At 38.3% G+C, this 18,500-nt stretch overlaps 1 protein-coding gene across 4 annotated transcripts in view; it reads left to right on the top strand.

Moving 5' to 3' along the window:
* The window catches only part of banp (BTG3 associated nuclear protein), a 53,848-nt gene that overhangs the window by 33,067 nt on the left and 2,281 nt on the right, over nt 1–18,500 (top strand). For all 4 annotated transcript variants that reach the window (XM_065292182.1, XM_065292180.1, XM_065292181.1 and 1 more), the window contains exon 12: nt 8,300–8,440. In XM_065292182.1, the coding sequence (XP_065148254.1) occupies nt 8,300–8,440 (141 nt within the window). The remainder of the gene's footprint in view (nt 1–8,299; nt 8,441–18,500) is intronic.

The following is an 18,500-nucleotide window of genomic DNA, read 5'->3' as shown; positions in this document are numbered from 1 at the left end:
TTGGTCGCACGGAAGTTTGATACCGCGGCTCCGCCTCTGGCACCACGGACGATTACTTCTGCGCATGCCTTGGCTCCAAAGTGACGTTTTTACGTAACATGGCGGCGACCGTGGTCGGACATTTTTGGCTTCAATTCATTACAATGGTGGGAGGCGACGTCGCGTCGTCCATCTTTTTTTACAGTCTGTGTGTCGAGCTCTGGCCTGCCATCTCAGTTTCTGTTCCCACACAGGTGTGTACGCATAGAGTGCATAATGTGACTACATTTAGTTTAATTCAGTAAATTTTTTATCAAATTAATTAAACTAAAAAAGTAACTTGTGTTTCTTTTTTAAAAAAGTAACTCAAATATTAATGTGTACATTAAAAAAGTAATGCATAACTTTACTTATTACTTCAGAAAATTAATATTATTCCGTAATGCACGTTACTTGTAATGCGTTACCCCCAAAAACTGTACATGACGAATGCGAAACGACCGCTCCAATGTTCACAAGTGTGGAGAAAGAGGACCGTTCCGATGTTGTCGTATGTGAAATGATACTTATTAATGTCTTTATGTCAGTTTTTTGTTTAAAATGGGGTCCGTAAGTGTGCGTTTTACATATGTAAGGTATGACCTTTTTCGATGTGATTACGGAATGGGTACGTTTGCCCTGACGTGTCAGATGGCTAGTGAAAAACAAGAAACTGTAGTCTAAAGTCCTTTTTTTTTTTTGCAAAAATGACCTTCATTTTTCTAGATAAGACCCTAATGCCTCGCATGGGATCGCCTAGAGTCCTTTGAAGCTGCGTTGAAACTGCAATTTTAAACTGCATTAAAAATGCAAACTGCTGAGGTCCACTATATGGAGAAAAATCCTGGAATGGTTTCCTTAAAAAATGTCTTTTCGATTGGAGAAAGAAAGGCATAAACATAAAGGTGAGTAAATGATTAGGATTTTTTTATAAAAAAAAGTGTAGCTTTCTTTTAAAAAGCGCTGCTTCCAGGACTCAATGCTGTGTTGAGTATTTATGAATACGGCACTATTGGTGATTACAACCAAACCTTTAAACTTTCAGAGTATGAAATAAAAGGTTAAAAATTTGACTTTAGATAAACATTATCAGGTTTGACACTACAGTTCATTGTCTGATTGTAGGAGGGTTTGCTCCAGAAGTGATGTTGGACTATGAGAAGTTCACTCGGTGAACTCTTTTTCTCTCTCAGAATAGCTGGGCCACATCTGCCCTGGCTTAGGTCTGTCCTGCTCCAGATGCGCAATGCTTTTGGAATCAAGTAAAATTTGGGCGGAAGTGTTTACCTTTCCAAAGAGACTTTTTTTCAACTCTTGAGGCTTTGAGGGAACTGTATATGCTGGTGGGAAGCTGGCTTCTTGCACAACACAGTTTGTTGAACTGTGAAAAATTATCCTTTTTCTAATCCATTTGTGACCTGTATACACAAGCGTATGTTCCAGAAAAAACATCTAGTTCCTCAAAGTTAAGACTATTAAATCTTGAATTAGGGAAAATGAACTTATGCATGGTCTAACTTATTTTAATGTCTTTATTATCTGTTGATTATTATCAGGGTTCTTGTGCACTAAAAACGACAATGATAATATATGGAGCTTGGGAGGAGATCTCGTTTGCACAGTTGATTGTTATGTTTCAGCAAGGCCGCAAATGAAATGTTTTTTGCATTAGGCTGCTGTTGTTTTGTTCTTTGTTGTCTTTGCTCCAGTTCCTCAATGTGTTCGCCGTCCCGCTCTGCTGCTGAAGGCATTACTACATAAGAGAGATTTATTCTGCGTCCTTTTTCTGTTTGCTTTTAGTCCCATCAACCAAAGCTGACAGCGTATCCCAGCTCGCCCTGCCAATTTGTTTGGCGGCGTGCCTGTATGGAGATAGCAGATTTGACGTTTGCGTGCTTTCGACAGAAGGGAAGCCGGGCACTGGCGGATAATGCGATCTTGGAGAACCCTTGAGAAAAGGGCACGATCCATTTCAATTTAAACTACCTTTCAATATGAAACCAATCCAGCCATGAGGGAGAATGCAAACAACCGGCTTGGTTATTTACTCTGTTGACTTTGAGAGAGTTTGATTTACACGTTAATGACGAACAGAACCGTGATAACTAAGGTCTCAAACAAGCCCTTTGATTTCTGACAAAGTCAGCAGACCTCAAGCAAACACACCGGTTTGAGATATGGTATGCATGTTGTAACATCATGACCGCTTTATAACCGCAACCCTTTTTATTTTTTTGTTGACACACAAGTCCCATAAAAAGAGAGCATGAGTGTACGATCTTCGTGGGATGAGTGTTTTGAGTTAGTGTTACTTTTTTTAATTGTACCCGAACCTGGTTCCCATGCTCTTCAGATTGATAGAGTCGTCTTTAAAAAGTTGCAGGACCGGAAATCTAGACGATGAGAACGGGCTTTCATTGCTCCGATCTCAGACGCTGTCCCAGCATAATAAAACTCTCGTTGTGTTTGAGTCACACAGCTGAAAAACAAGTCTCACTTGTTGATTTAAAATATTTTGCTGTTGTCAATGAATAAATCCCCAAAACGCACATGTTAATGCGAGCAAAGAGTGTTTTAATCTTTTTATGAGACCCGGTGGTTGTTCCAAAAGTTGACACAAGATACATATTGAGCAGTGTATACTTCGATTTTCCGGATAAGAAACGGGTGTTCTTTAGCAATGTAAATCCCAAGTGTTTGATTCCCAGGGAGCACACATACCGATTAAAATGTATACCTTATGGATAAAAGCATCCGCCAAATACATAAATGTCATGTGCAGGGTTCCCATGGGTCTTGAAATTCTTGAAAGCTTGTGAATCTGGGGGAAAAATGTAAATACCAAAATGCTTTTGTTCATAGTTGTGTTTGACACACAATAAGTCTCTGGTTACGTATGTAACTGTTGTTCCCTGAGAAGGGAACGAGACGCTGCGTCTCCCTTGCCATACTTCCTGCGTCCCTGTAACGCCGTCTTTGGCAATATTTCAGATAGCGATATACTTGTCGTTGAGCCTCACCATTAGTAGAATTTGATTTACACATTCAGACGCACTTACACCTGGAGGCGTCCCCAAAGTGTCACCGCAGTGACGCAGCGCGAGTTCCCTCGAAAGGGAACTGTAACAATGTATCTTAAAAGGTAACACGATGTAACCTTGCTCTCACTTGAAACGTGTCCCCATCATTTAGTCCTTGAATTTAAGGGTATTAGACCTAGGGCTGGGTATCGATTCCGATGTTCCAGATCGATTCGATTTCGATTCACAAGCTATCAAAACGATTCGATTCCGATTCTCGATTAAATTTTCGATTCCGGTTCTCAGGTAGGTTTTTATACTCGATTCTCGATTCAACTCAATGAATATAGATTTAATACACATACTATATTAATAAAAAAGAACAGTGAACAGCAGTTTACAAGTGGGTAATTAATAAAAAGAAATTAAAAGCCACAACACGTCTTGCTTGCGAAATCTAAAATGCTTCCATTCCTCCGTTCAATGTTTGCGGAAATAAATATGAAAAAAAAATCGATTCTGCTCTTTGAGAATCGATTTTTAATCGACCACGTTTTAAAAAACAATTAATCGAAAAATCGATTTTTTTTTTAGGCCCAGCCCTAATTAGACCTAGAAAGTACTTGAAAGGTCCTTGAATTTGAAGTTAACTAAGGTGTGGGAACCCTGCACGTGAGAAGTAAGAATCTCTTATTTTAATGTAGTTTTTCTGGTTCAGATATATAATGGAATGTAAAACTCGATCCCTCAGCTGTGATTTTACCCGTCGTCACACCAACCGCTTACTTCACGAGATGTCTGTGCCCGTATCTCTACGCTGGTGCATGTGTTTGTGTTTAAGACCTGCCGGGCCTTTCTCAAGTTCTCATGCGATCAATGTGCCGTCCGGGTTTGTCTCATTTAAACCGAGTCATCGCTGTATGTTCTTATACTTATAATGTAGGAATTGACTGACAGAAAGCGCTGCGGCGAAATCGGCACCGTTTCCCCATGCCTTTGGAGACACGCTGGGCATCGCATTGGTTCTACCCGACCTCCAAGCATGCGACTTCAAAGGGTTTGAAACCAAACTGGATCTGAAATTGGGGTTAGTGTGGGATTTTTGTGCAGTTCAGCAGATTTTCTCTTAATTGGGAGTGCATGGTAGTTCTGTTTCCAGTTGAGTCGTCTCGGATTTGGTCGTCTATGCCCACGCTGGTGCTGAAAGGCGGCAAAGAGGTGTCACGTGTTGGAGTTGAAGAACGATTAGCGATAGCTTAGTCTTGCATTGCAGTTTGAATGAACATTGCCCATGTGGAAACGGTCAACTGCTGCGAGCGAGAAATGACTGACTCACGTTTAGGTTTAAGATCAGCGCCAGTAATTGAAGAAGAATCGGAGTTTCCAAAATGACCACAGCAGAGAGTCATGATGTGTAATCAAATATTGAACATGATACGTAAGGGTACGCGATCTTGCATGCCTTTTGTGTGTGTTTTAGATGAGTAGGATTTTGGCACAGGATGGAGTTGTGTTCAAATGTGATAGCTCAGCTGGATATTGGGCTGTTATGATACAGCGCTCCAATACAAAATGCTCAGATGTCAAACCACAGGATGAAATGAGTATAACGTTGATTAATACATTTAGTGTTTGTGAAGAAGTAAATCACTTGCATGAGTCGAATTTGCTTTGTGCAGGCACGCAAACGCACTGCGTACTTCGCATCAAGCTGATATTTTATTATTTTACTGTTGAGTAGATAACTGCTTAACAAACCTTGTGTTTATATTTATATGTAAAAGCAATTTGTGATACATAAGATATACAATACCTGTAATAACATTTTGCATCTCTAAGGATAATGAATAACCATTGGATCCTGTAAGGCAATGGGAAAACTGTAAGAAATGTGTTTGTGCTATAGGTGTTGCTTGATAAATAGTTTTTTATAACACCTGATTAAATTGCCTCACATTATTAAGCTGCAAACGGCTTTCCTACGGTTATTGTTAGCTAATAGGCCAAATAATGACTCCATCAATATTCTTATGAAAGCCAGAATTGTTCTGCACATTAATTTATTGCCGGTCTTACTACACTAATGTCTTGAAACCAATTAATTTGGCCTGTTTAAGAAAGTCTGTTAACAAAAATCATATCCAATATTCATAAGCAAGTCTTTAAACTTCCTGACCGTGTGAACAAAAGGGAAAGAAATGGAAAACGGGTGCACATGATGAGTGATTATCATTAGGCAATAATATGCTTTAATTATTTTTCAACAAGCCATAGAAAAGACGAAAACATTTGAGCAGATTAATATCTCCTCTATTTAATTTTGTCAGCATACTGAACAAAGAGGTGATTAATATGCCAGTAAATGTTAAGAAAGGAACAATCGGCACAAGGAAAATTATAATAGTCTCAGAATGAAAAGCATAGCAAAAAAATTACCATAAGATATACACAAGTATTAATCATTTCCATATTGAATCCATGTTACATCTGAATCTCACATTACACTTTAAAGGTGGAGTGCATGATTTCTGAAAGCCAATGTTGACATTTGAAATCGCCTTAACAAACACGACCCTACCGCAATAGTATCTGGACCTTATTTTAATAGACCCGTCCCACATATACGCAAACCCAGGCAATGATGACGGTTAGTAGACACGCCCCTTACTGCTGATTGGCAAAAAAGTGTGTTTTGGTAGTCGGCCCGACTCACTTTTCCAAAGCCTTTAAATAACTTGGATTTTGGGAAAAAACACAGTCACAGCATTAGCTTAGATTTTTTATATATATTCCTAACTATTCCTAAAATGCAAAATATTATTGTTTGGTCTAATATGGTTGGCAAACGAAACTATTCTATCGCCTGACTCCGCCCTCCTGCATGCTTCCGCTTAATTTTCCTTTCGCTTCAGGTCTACGTTTGGGACTGCTGTGTAGAGTTTTGTTTTCTCCTGCAAAAATCTGCAGGTCCAATCAGCGAACAGAGGGGGTGGCTAAGAACGATGACGTTGAGGTCGTGCGCCAGTTTGAGTTGTAGTTCAGTAATGGCAGCGGAGAAAGACGAGAGAAAAGCTATTCGGCCTGTTGTTGCAAAACTGCCGAATTCACAGAAGTTAAAGCCGGAGCAAGAACAATGTTTGCTAAGTTTTGTTGGTCTGATCATTCGGACTTGTTGTTTCCAGCCGGTTTTGGCGCATAATATACGTCACGACCACACGTTAGCGATCGCCTATGGCAGATCCTGAGTGACTCTGGGCAGATCCAATAGTTTTAAACTTCAACAGAGGACCCTCCTAAATGGAAGTAACGCTTTGCAATGGAGCATGGCCAGACTCTCTGTACAAATGAAATGAATGTACGAGAGTCTGGTTGGACCAGGCTAACTATTCTGACTAAATTGACAAAAAATCATCTTCTTTGGCACTTTAAAATGCTTTCACACATTTATAAATAGGGGTGTGACGAGATCTCGTGTGACTAAATATGTATTGCGAAATTAATCGCATTTGTAGACTGGATGCATACATTATAGTCCCTCCAGAAAAACGCGATTATGCGATCGGATGATTCAACGCAAAATCAGCCAAAGTCCACATATTTATGCCGGGGCTGCATTTTTTCAACTATGCTGCATTTTCGCAGCATAAATTTAGCAGATTTCCGTGCGCAGAATATGCAGGGCTTGCATGATTTCATAATCCCCGCATTTTTGTATCAAAAATAACATATATCTTAGCAGAAAGTTGAAATATCTTGCATTTACTTTACACAAGCGCAGCCATGTCCCCTGTTGCCATGGGAATGTTATGAAGTGATGTGATTATGTGACGTGAACATCATTGAAAAGCTGCACACAGTTTTTGCAAGTTCCTGCAATTTCATTGCATAAAATTGGATTAATATCCCGCATATTCCATCGCATTTTTTAAGAAAACGTGACGCAAGATCAAGGATTTTTGCACGCAACAAACTTCACATTTTTCTGGAAGGACTGAAAGACATCTTATTACAGAATATTAACAATTATAAAGTTTACTATTATATTTAGTTAATCGTAAATTGTTGTAATATGCTCATGACTTGCTCAGTTAACTTAAATAAACCACACTTGATGACGTATGCATATACCTGATGACGTATGCCTGCATATGCGACCTCAGGAGGCTGCAGCTTTCTGTTTGAGAAACGGCTACTGTCCTAATATCAGCAAAAAGTTTCTGGCTAAACCTTTTTCCAGTGCATTGTGCATGCATTATATTCTGTCTTCTACTGAGTGTGCTTTTTTGTTTGGGTTTCCAATAATGTTTGTCTAAGACATGTTGTGTCTGTCGATCAGTGTCAGATATAAAGTGTCTCAACAGATTAAACCCTTACTCTGACTTTACATGATTTTATCTCTGTCCTTGCTTAAGAATAACAGTGGCTGTATTATTTCTATTGTAAAGAATTGGACAAATGTTAAAGATTTAAATGGATTAAAAGTTGTTTGGCTAAAAGTAAGGATCTAAAGTGAAAGTAACAGAAGCGGGTCCGTTAGCCCCCCGGGGTTTCCCATTCATTTATTTTATCATCGAGGATTTCTTAAAAAATAAAAAAATCGCGTCTTGTTGTCATGAACCCAATCTTGTGTCTCGTCTCGTCTCGTGACTTAAGTGTCTCGTCACACCCTTATTTGTAAAGTGTGCACGCATGTATGCTGATATAATCTTAAACGTTATAAATAAACATTATTAACTTTATTCTGTCTTTTCACTTATTCAGCCAAACATCTAAATGCTTTTGTTGTTATTTTTGGCCGAATAGTTTCGGTTGCCGAACATTTGGTGCATCAACAGTTTTAGAGATTTCAGGAGCTTAATTGAAGATTTGTGCCATCAGGAGTGTAATTGAAGATAAGTGCCATTGAATGTGTTTTTTTAGACCCAGCTGGTTGTTTATGGTCATGTTAAAATATTTGTACTGGTAAAATTTGGCACAGTTTGCAAGAAACCCTAAGTATCCGTGACTTCAACTGATCAGTCTCCATGTTAAAGCATCCGTTACTGGAAATGGTCACATTGTCACGTAAGAATGGAGATGCTTTATAAAATGAATGTTCATTGACGATGGGAAATTTTAAAAGTGGGTTTGAACTCGAGAGCTGGAGTCAGACACAACACATACATAAACAAATACAGGACTGTGTGAATGCTTTCCAACTATGCTACTGTTAATCGACCATTCAAAGCCTGATTTTTTTTCTATTCTCTTTCTTCCTCTAGGTTCTGAGAGGACCACAGCTGATAGCGGTGGCGTCGGCCGACGGGAGCGGCGCGGTCGAAGCATCTCCTCTCCAGGCTAATGATATTCAAGTCCAATACGTCCAGCTTGGAGCAGTGACTGACCATGCTGGTGCAGTACAAGTAAGAAGCCAAACACATTAACGTGCATGCCAAACAACTGCCTCTTCATCAGCAGTTTCGTGCCTTAAATTGGCCACCAAAGGGAAGGTGCAAGAGTTCACTGACTAGATGCATAACTAGTGTGCTAGCTGTATTTTTGCACCCGTGCTGTGCCAGTTTTGTAGTCAAGAGCCGTATTTGCTTTCTCACAACACATTCTTTCTAGAAATTCTGGGCAGCAATGTTAATCTACTTCACTTTCGCCTCTACCAATCAGCAGACCAAATCTGTTTGTTTTTGCTCACAATAATAAATAGCCCCTAGTTGTGCTTTTCCTCTTGCTCTATTTTCTCTTTTTCCTTTTATCCTCCACTCACTTTCTGTCTAGTCCGCAGAGTTCACGCCCGTGTAATTACCCTACGATGCCGTCATCACGTCAGAGAAGCTACATGGCGTGCAAATATATTCTAGCACACTTAGGGGTTTGACAGTCATTATGGATCACCACAAAAACTTGCATGTTTTATTCATACAAGATTTTGTGCTAGTCCCTGGAAGGGCTAAGCAGTCACTGTTTGCTCACTGTTTTATGAGGAGTATCCTTGACACACATAATTTTTCTTTGTTTCTTCAAAATTATGATGAATGGCTAGTACTAAAACTAGTATTGGGCGATATGCCCCATTTTGAGATCGTCCTATCATCAGCCTATGACAGAGGGTCAGTAGTTTACTCATTTATGTATTTGTTAATTTTTTACTTATTTATGACTTATTTCGTCACTTGATTGATGGACAAAAAAATGAATAACCATCACCAACTATCATCATGAAAGCTTGCTGTTGGCAATATGTCTGACTATTGTGGATCAGGGCTTTGAACCAGAATTTTTCCCAATTGGTTCGTTCCGAACAAAAACCGTATTTTAACGTTTCCGCTTTTCGGTTCAACCCTAAAGTTGACGTTCCTGAACCGGTTAGAACAAAAAATAAAGTTCCCGAACCGGTTAATAACGTTCCATGTCAGCTGTGGGACATACAAATAAGTAGGCTGATCATTAGGAGAGACTGTGGCGGTGATGACGTCACACACCGATTAGCATATATGTGACGTCATTGCGTCGTGTTTTACTCTTTGATCTGTCACATTTGCACAATTTGTTGCAAATTTAGAAACATGAGAGAATACACGGTTGCTGTTACTACATAACACGGGCATACCCATGGGCGTAGATTTAGGGTGGGACGCTAGGGACATGTCCCTAGCAATATTCAGGGAAGACTGAATTGTCCCTAGCAATAATTTCGACCAAACAATTAATCTGTATTTATATATAACCACTAATGTCCTTCTTATTCTTGTGTTTTCTATTTTTTACTTATTATAATTTTTTTCAGGAATCATTTAAATGAGATTAGAAATCTTTTGCAATCCCGTTCTGTAAAAATGACGCTCTATGTGGTACACAAACGGTTAACAGCTTTCGTTCTCTGCAATGCCCGCCTCCGTAACTCACATCGCTAATATGACTGGCTTTGCATTTCTTTAGTCCCGCCTCTCTAATCACATTGCTAATATGATTGGATTAGCATTTCTTGAGTCCCGCCTCTCTAAATCACATCACTTTATGGCTTGTCTTTACTCGCTACGTGTGATAGGATGGTTTCACTTTGTACAACGCGCCAAAGTTCACTCAAGACGCGCGTGATTATTCGGGCAACAGGTAAGTGAGGAAGAAAGTATTATTATACCCACTGTAACTGTTTCATTCACAAAATACGGAACAAGTTGTGTCACATAATGATTCAAGGACAGTGTTTTCACCAATACACGACAATCCCATGTTAACCTGAGAAGTTGCAAACTTTTGTCAACCTTTTATAAATGGGGTAGCAAGGTTATTTAGGGGGTCCCTAATCCATGAAAGAAAATAACCCCAACATGGTAAAAACATGAATTCATGTCATGATTGCTGAATACTTTACATTACTGCACTGTGGTCATTACTTGCACAGATGTAGACATAATGTAAGGTTGCATTTTAAACTTAAAATTATTTTTTTTCACACTGATTAACTGTCTGTTAATGAAAAGAAGATTTAATGTGAACTACAAAAACGTTAATAAACGTTGTTCAGGAAACAGCATGATATACATACCAACTTCAACACTGGGATTTTTTTTGCAAAATTAAATTAAGAATTAAATATTAATTGCATATTCTTCATTGTAATAAAGTAAATATGGTTATATCTTACAATGTGATTTTCTTTTTTTTTGACAAAGACTTAAACAGTTACTGTTTATTAGGCTCTAGGACATAACAAATTGTTTATTATAAATTTGGGATGGCCGAGGGTGGCGAGTCAGATGTTACTGAGTAAAGTACATACTGAGCTGTCTGTTGTTTGTGTCAAGTAAACGGTGATAAACAGTTTTTGCAATGCAACCATTTTATTTATGTCCCCACCAATGCCAGAATCAAACCTACGCCCTTGGGCATACCGCATCATAGGTAGGGTGACCGGAAGTGAACTTCACCGAGTCATATTACACTGAAAAAATAACGGTATTAACCGGTTACCATTATTTTCAATAAACAGTTCTGTTCCGGAACATATATTTTTGAAAAGTTTCTGGTTTCGTTTCTGTTCCTTGCAAAACATCAAAAGTTTCTGGTTTTCGTTCCGTGAACCGGTTCAAAACCTTGTTGTGGATACACGATAATATCGTCTATCCGCCCAACCCTAACTAAAACCATTGTTATTATTTAAATTTTTCGGTCGGGAGTGTTGCCTTTTTAAATATTTATTCGGATGTGAATTTAAATCACTATGTATTTCTGGTATTTTTTACCTGCTAAAGATTAGGGCTGTACAAAAATATTGAGACGTTATAAAAAAATAACATAAAATCCCTCTTTGTGCGCCAAACGACCTTCTCCGCCACTGCTGTAGTTGTCGGTGTCCAGTTGTCTGTCATATACGGCCATTCGGCCAATGTCAGTTAGCGGGAGTGAGAAAATGGCAGAAAATTTAAAAACGCCTGCAGCTTTCAAAGCCAACGTGTGGAAGCATTTAGGCTTTAAAAAGAGGGGAAAAAATCAGCTCTTTTTTAAATTTTTGATAAAAATAGAGAAAAGGTATTGCAATGTATCGCAACATGCAACGCATCGCGGTACATCGTATCGTGCCCCATGCATCGTGATATGCATCGTACCGTGAGGCCCTTGCCAATACCTAGCCCTACTAAAGATTCACACAGGAATGGTATTCCTGTCAATTCAGTATTTAGTAGATTTGAAATCTTTTTAAACAGCCTTAAGTCATTCATTTAAATATCAAATTAAATGCTGGATTTGTTCAGTATTTACGATAAATATGGACGTAACAGTTACTTTTGCAATGCAACAAACCTGTTTTGAGCAAATACACTGTAACGGACGAAGTATACTTTGATTTTTACACATGCGCTCGGGTCAGCGTACAGTGCACATGATGCCTTTTTTCCCCTCAGAATAAAACCGACTGTTTTATGTTTTGGCCTAATGTATAAAACAAGTTGAAATTGTTTAGGTTAGTTAAGTTAAAGTAATATATGTTGATTTGACCAAAATGTTGCATTTTTTTACAGTGCCTTAAGCAGATGGCTGCACCAAAAGTCATACCAGTAACAAAAACTTCTGTTCACCAGATTCATTCAAAATAATTCTTCAATACATGCATTTATTTGTTCCTCATGTTTCAAGCATCATTGTACTATTACTAAACTGTGTTTTTATTAAAACATTCATTCATTGTTCTTTGTTGTGGACCATCCCTTTTAGTTTTGAAAATGTTCATAAACATGCCACTAACACGCACTCCAAGTGTGTCTTTTGTGAACAGGGAATGTAAGTTATTCAGTAATAGGGAGAAGATTTAGGTTTTCACCACATTTGCCCTTTAAAGTGGTTAGCCTGGTACAACCAAAAACTTTAATAGTGAGAGATCTTTGGGCACTTATGGTTTAAATATTCTTAAAGGGCATTTCCTGCATAAAATGGACTCTCTTTGTACTTTCTTACCACCTGGTACCTGGTCTTACGCGTTGGCTAAGCTTTGTGTTCACACCTAAATCTACGTTTCTGGCCTTCTTCCCAATGTCCCCATGTTTTTGTCTTCAATCACATTCCTTGGATGTGACTTACTGTGGCCAAATTGGTCGTACGGCTCAAAAAAGTCTTGATGCCTTAATTCTGAAAGCCTTGTTATCTGATTGACCTGCATTTTTCTTCGTCTCCGCTCTCTTATGATACACACACGCTTGTGATTTGGCCGACCTTCAAATATGCAGCGTCTCATCTTCATCTAAGTAAACCCCGGAAACAGGCTTGTGGGAAAAGTTGGATGATTGCCTCCTTACCCAGACCTCATCAGAGGGTCCTAAATTTACTTCTAGCCACACTTGTCGCTTTCCTTGGTGGTCTGGACCTCTTCCAGATTGTCAAGGAAGGTTGTTAATGGTAATAAAGACTTGAAGAAAGCATTACGTATACAGCGTTTGGCATAAACCAATAAAGTAAATCTATGCAAAATCGAGTTGAGATAACTGGCATTTTGTTTTGACATGAGTAAAACAAACAGCTGTTGAATTAGGAAATGAGTAACCATTATGGCATGAGCTTTGGTAGTTGTGGGCCAGTTTAAAGAAAAAGTTCAAATGAAATGAAAATATTTCTGGTGCTTGTGCCAGATGTGTACGACTTTGTTTCTGAAATGGAACACAAACAAGTCATTTTATATAAAAATGCTGTCATGTTATCTTCCTATATGGGGGTCAACAAATTAAGGCCTCATTATAGTTGTGCTGTTGGTCCTACGGCGTAGGTTACGTGTTAGTTTATATATATATATACTTCTGCGGTGTCGTCTGCGCTGACATGCAAACACACATGCAGACCGCTGGTAGGCAGTATCCACGCGTGTAACCACAGTAGCAGCGTGAACGTCAATGAAGAAGCAGCTTGGCAAGTTAACCCACAAACGAAGAAGAAACATGTTGTGTATGTTTTGAGAAGACCAGCAGTGATGGAAGTAAATAAAACAGCGACTTATGTTGCAGTTTCAACTAAATCACCCATCAACTTGGCCCATCTTTGTTCTCACCGTCGCAAACGGAAATACCAAGATGCAGTTTTTTTACCCGACTGGAGGGGTTCTAGTGGACCAATCACAGCGCATGCCGTCCACGTAGAACTGACGCGCTGGTAAAAAGTTGGTGAGGTGCTACGCTGAGCTATGCTAAGGCTGCGGATAACCTACGACGCAGACCCTATGCATGACTAAAGTCCAATTTATAGTTGTGCGTAAGGTCTACGCCGTAGCCTGACGTGGACCTCGGCAAATTTTTAACAGCGCATCAGTTCTACGCGGACCGCAAGCGTTGTTATAGGTCCACTAGAACCCCTCCCGTCAGGTAAAAAACTGTGTAAAATCTGCATCGACAAGGACTCAGAAGTATTTATGAAAATTGACGAATATCCTACACCGTTGCGGCTACACCGTATGACGTACGCACAACTATAATGAGCCAATAACACATGGGATTTAGCTGCAAAAAGCACATACATTAATTATTAAAGTAATCCAAATTACTCCAGTGGGTAAATAAATGTCTTCGAAGTTCGAAAGCAAAACGATAGGTTTGTTAGAGAAATCGTTTAATATTTTGAGCATATTTAGCTATTGATCATTCGCATATCCATAGTAACATACAAAAGCGTTTAAGTTTAAATATGCTGGCCAGTCTGTAACATCTCATGGGTTTTTTTGTCTCATGATGAAACAGGCATATCACTAGTCATGAGACGTGCAAGATCCATAAAGACTTGCATTGTAATGTAAAATAATTTATGTTCAACTACACTGCAAAAAAATGATTTTCAAGAAAAAACTTCTTAGTATTTTTGTCTTGTTATCAGTAAAAATATCAAAAAATTCTTAAATTAAGAATTAAAACAACCCAAGAAAATAAGTCTAGTTTTTAGACCAAAAATATCAAATGTAAGTGATTTTGTGCATAAAACAAGCAAAAAAAATCTGCCAATGGGGTAAGCAAAAAAATGTTGAACATTTTTCTTAAACACTAAATTCAAGAATAATTCAAGAAAAATTTGCTTACCCCATTGCCAGATTCTTTTGCTTGTTTTATGCACAAAATCATTTAAATTTGATATTTTTGGTCTAAAATCTAGACTTTTTTTATTGGGTTGTTTCTTAATCTTTCTTAATCTTAATTTAAGAATTTTTAGATATTTTTACTGAAAACAAGACAAAAATACTAAGATTTTTTTATGAAAATAATTTTTTGCAGTGTATATACTTAAGACATATACTATGTTATATACATATACTTATATAACACTGCAAAAAATGACTTTCTTACTTAGTACTTTTGTCTTGTTTTCAGTAGAAATATCTAAAAATTATCTTAAAAAGTTAAGATGTATTTTCTTAATGAGCAAAATGACCTAAGTAAATAAGTCTAGTTTTAAGACAAATAAGATACAATTTAAGTGAAATTGTCCTTAAAACAAGCAAAATTAACTGCCAATGGGGTGAGAAAAAAAATTGTGAAATAAGATTTCTTTTTTCTTAAACACTTAATTCAAGTAAAATTTTCTCACCCCACTGACAGATAATTTAGCTTGTTTTAAGCACGAATTCACTTAAATTGTATATTTTTTGTGTAAAAACTAGACTTTATTTTCTTAGGTCATCTTGATTTAAGAATTTTTAGATATTTCTACTGAAAACAAGACAAAAATACTAAGAAAGTCATTTTTTGCAGTGAACCCAGTCTCTCGGTGCGCTTAAAATATTCTTTATCCATACGTCTCGCCATTAAGTTCAATAGACCAGATGAAGGGTTATCGGTTTACGGTAGTTGCTTGTAAAGGCTCCCAACTTGTCTGCTTTACCTGGAAACTGACGGCAAACTGTAAAAAACATTGCATTGTCGCTTTCGTCATGTTTTACGCAGGTAAATGTCTGCTTTCAAGATGTTAAATACGTAATTAAGTTTTCGTTTGGCCTCATATTTAGAGGACGCCGCCCCGCCGCCATTTTAACGTCTCTTTGCTCTACCAATTGACTTAACATGCAACACACGCGACAGTGTCTACAACAACCAATAAGGTCGGAGAAACCTCATGACATTGCAGAGAAGTTAATGTTTGCGGCGCTTAAACCAAGCATCAGTGTTGGTTGCATAAAAATACATACAGACAAACGGCCACATATATTTTAGTGACTTAGGGCGAAGCACTGGTCCGATTGACAATAATGTTTACTGGCTCAAATGTCTCTTACGCTGGCCCCAGGCCATCGGGCGGTCCTTTATGTTAAGCCCTGGTCTTTATGAAAGCTCTGTAACCAACTGAACACCTGTTTCTGTCTTAGTGGTGCAAAACCGGTAGCCCCACCCATGTAAAATCTCAGTAGTCTACAATGGACTAATAAAATTTCAGCGTGGGCAGGGCTATCAGTACGTTTTGATTTTCTCTGATTACGTGATTGTCGTTTACAGAGCATTATGCTTTCAATGTGAACAAATTGCCTTTAATTGGAAAATGAAGGGTTGCACATGGTGTAAGGTTCGGAGACCATAATGCTAAAAGTGAATGATGACTCTTTTGCGTGCAGTAAACTTCTTTCATGAACATAACAGGTGGACCTCACAGGAAAAAATGTATGATATAATTCTTTTTAACCCACATGATGATGTCCGAACCCAGGAAATGACATCAGAGGCCTAATGACCAGATTCCTTTAAGCTATTAGCTTTAAGCCATTGCAAATCTCATGAATTAAGTTGTTGTCAATTAAATCATTAATTTCAAACTAAAACTATTCCAGGCAGCCTTCGGCTCGTACTTTGTATAGATACTACGAACCCTCAGCTGGTGTTCAGCCTCTATCCTGAGGTCACAGCTCTCCTTTGTGTGTAAATTTCAGGATTATTTAAATCGCTCTCATCTGTCGTGCAAAACATGTGGCAACGTTTACGCCAGATTTTTTTTGTACGCGCACCCCATCGTTTTTCTTTTCATTTTCTTTTCCTCTTTATTTTTAATAGTTTCCATATCACACATTTGATCACCGCTGATAAAAATCGACAAAAATAAAGAGATGTTTCCGTCCAGAAACGCCTGCTTTTCGTACGGTCTGACAGACTAATCCCTTCACGAAAGTGTTACACAAACTTTGGCCTTTTAAGTGCTGTATGTGTCGCTCATCTCTCTATTTTGTATTTAAAAGTAAGATTTAATTTAAATGCAAACGTTGTCCTTGTATTGTACAAGTGCCCTCTTGTAAACCAAAAGAAAATCGTCCCAAGGGTCTCGCACTTACGACCCAAGGTTAAATCACCAGTTAGTGTCTTGTATCAAATCGACTGCTTTAAGGCCAAACTCCTGAATCTCGACAGCGTGCAGGTGTGCACTCCGTTCCCCTGGCACGTCTTGAGGAAGGAATGACTCACTCGACGTCTTCTGATGTGACTCATCCCATGTTGTCTGACTCTTCCATCACTCCCTCGATGCTTTAGGGAGTGTTTTTATTTTGGTGACTGAGATGAAGCATAGCCTTCATCTGACCCCCTTTTCCATCTTGTTGTTTTTCCACTCTTTGTTTCTGTTGCATCAATCGCTGTCAATGTTTTATTTGATTCAGCCTTCAGTGCCTCCATCAATTTTGTGAGGTTTCACGTGTTATGCAGAAATACTTGTCTCAGACGGTTTTCAATTCAGGAACCAGATTTTGCATTGAACATCCAGTGGTGACCTCACAATTGTAAAAAGAGATTTCCTGTCCAACTAGTGGCACCAAATGGAAATGCAGCACTGATGTTTGGTTTACTAAGGGAGCATGTACACCAGGGATGGGCAACTTCGGTCCTGGAGGGCCGGTGTCCTGTAGAGTTTAGCTCCAACCATAATTAAACACACCTGAAGCAGCCAATTAAGGTCTTACTAGGTATACTAGAAACTTTTATTCAGGTGTGCTGAGGCAGGTTGGAGCTAAACTCTGCAGGACACCGGCCCTCCAGGACCGAAGTGGCCCATCCTTGATGTACAACAAAGCGTGGCTGAAAATGCCAGGTGGATGCCAGCTGTGGGCGCTAGCCAATGTTTTTGGAGCTTTGGTTGTTGTGAGACTTCTGTTTTGTTTATCAGTCCTTAAACGATGCACGGTTGGTTATTATGATAGTTGTCCAGCCCCTCCACTGTGATTGGCCGGCCAAGTGAAAAGTGACATTGATGAGCTGAGCGTTTCACCCAAAGTTGAAAACAGACGACCCCTATATCTTTACCTGGTTGGTTGAACAAACAGGCTGTCCCACCCCAATTTTGTGCAAATTGTTGAACCAATGTTACGATGTTGACACAACTAACGATTGGCTTTCTTTTTGTTATTTCTGGATATTAAAGCTGCAGCCTCTCTGTCGCCATCTCTGTTTAGAAGATAAATTGCAGGTTACGCTGCAAAAAATGACTTTTTTACTGATTATTTTTGTCTTGTTTTCAGTAGAAATATCTAAAAATTCTTAAATCAAGATGTATTTTCTTGATGAGCAAAGAAACGTATCAAATTTAAGCGAATTTGTGCTTAAAACAAGCAAAAAAATCAGCCAATGGAATTAGACCTTTTTTTGATAAATTTTTCTTGTATTAAGTAAATTCAAGAAAAAATGTCTTACTCCATTGGCAGATTTTTTGCTTGTTTTATTTTTGGCAGTTTTGTTTAAAAACTAGACTTATTTTTTTAGGTCATTTGCTCATCAAGAAAATACATCTTGATTTAAGAATTTTTAGATATTTCTACTGAAAACAAGACAAAAATACCTAAGAAAGAAAGTTTTGATTTTCAAGAAAAAAAGTTAGTATTTTTGTCTTGTTTTCAGTAAAAATATCTAAAAATTCTTAAATTAAGATGCTTTTTTGATGAGAAAAACCCAAGAAATAAGTCTAGTTTTTAGACCAAAAATATCAAATTTAAGTGATTTTGTGCATAAAACAAGCAAAAAAAATCTGCCAATT

Source organism: Paramisgurnus dabryanus, chromosome 23 (assembly GCF_030506205.2).
Source record: "Paramisgurnus dabryanus chromosome 23, PD_genome_1.1, whole genome shotgun sequence".
Classification (NCBI taxonomy): Eukaryota; Metazoa; Chordata; class Actinopteri; order Cypriniformes; family Cobitidae; genus Paramisgurnus; species Paramisgurnus dabryanus.
This window is presented reverse-complemented; position numbering and strand designations above follow the sequence as displayed.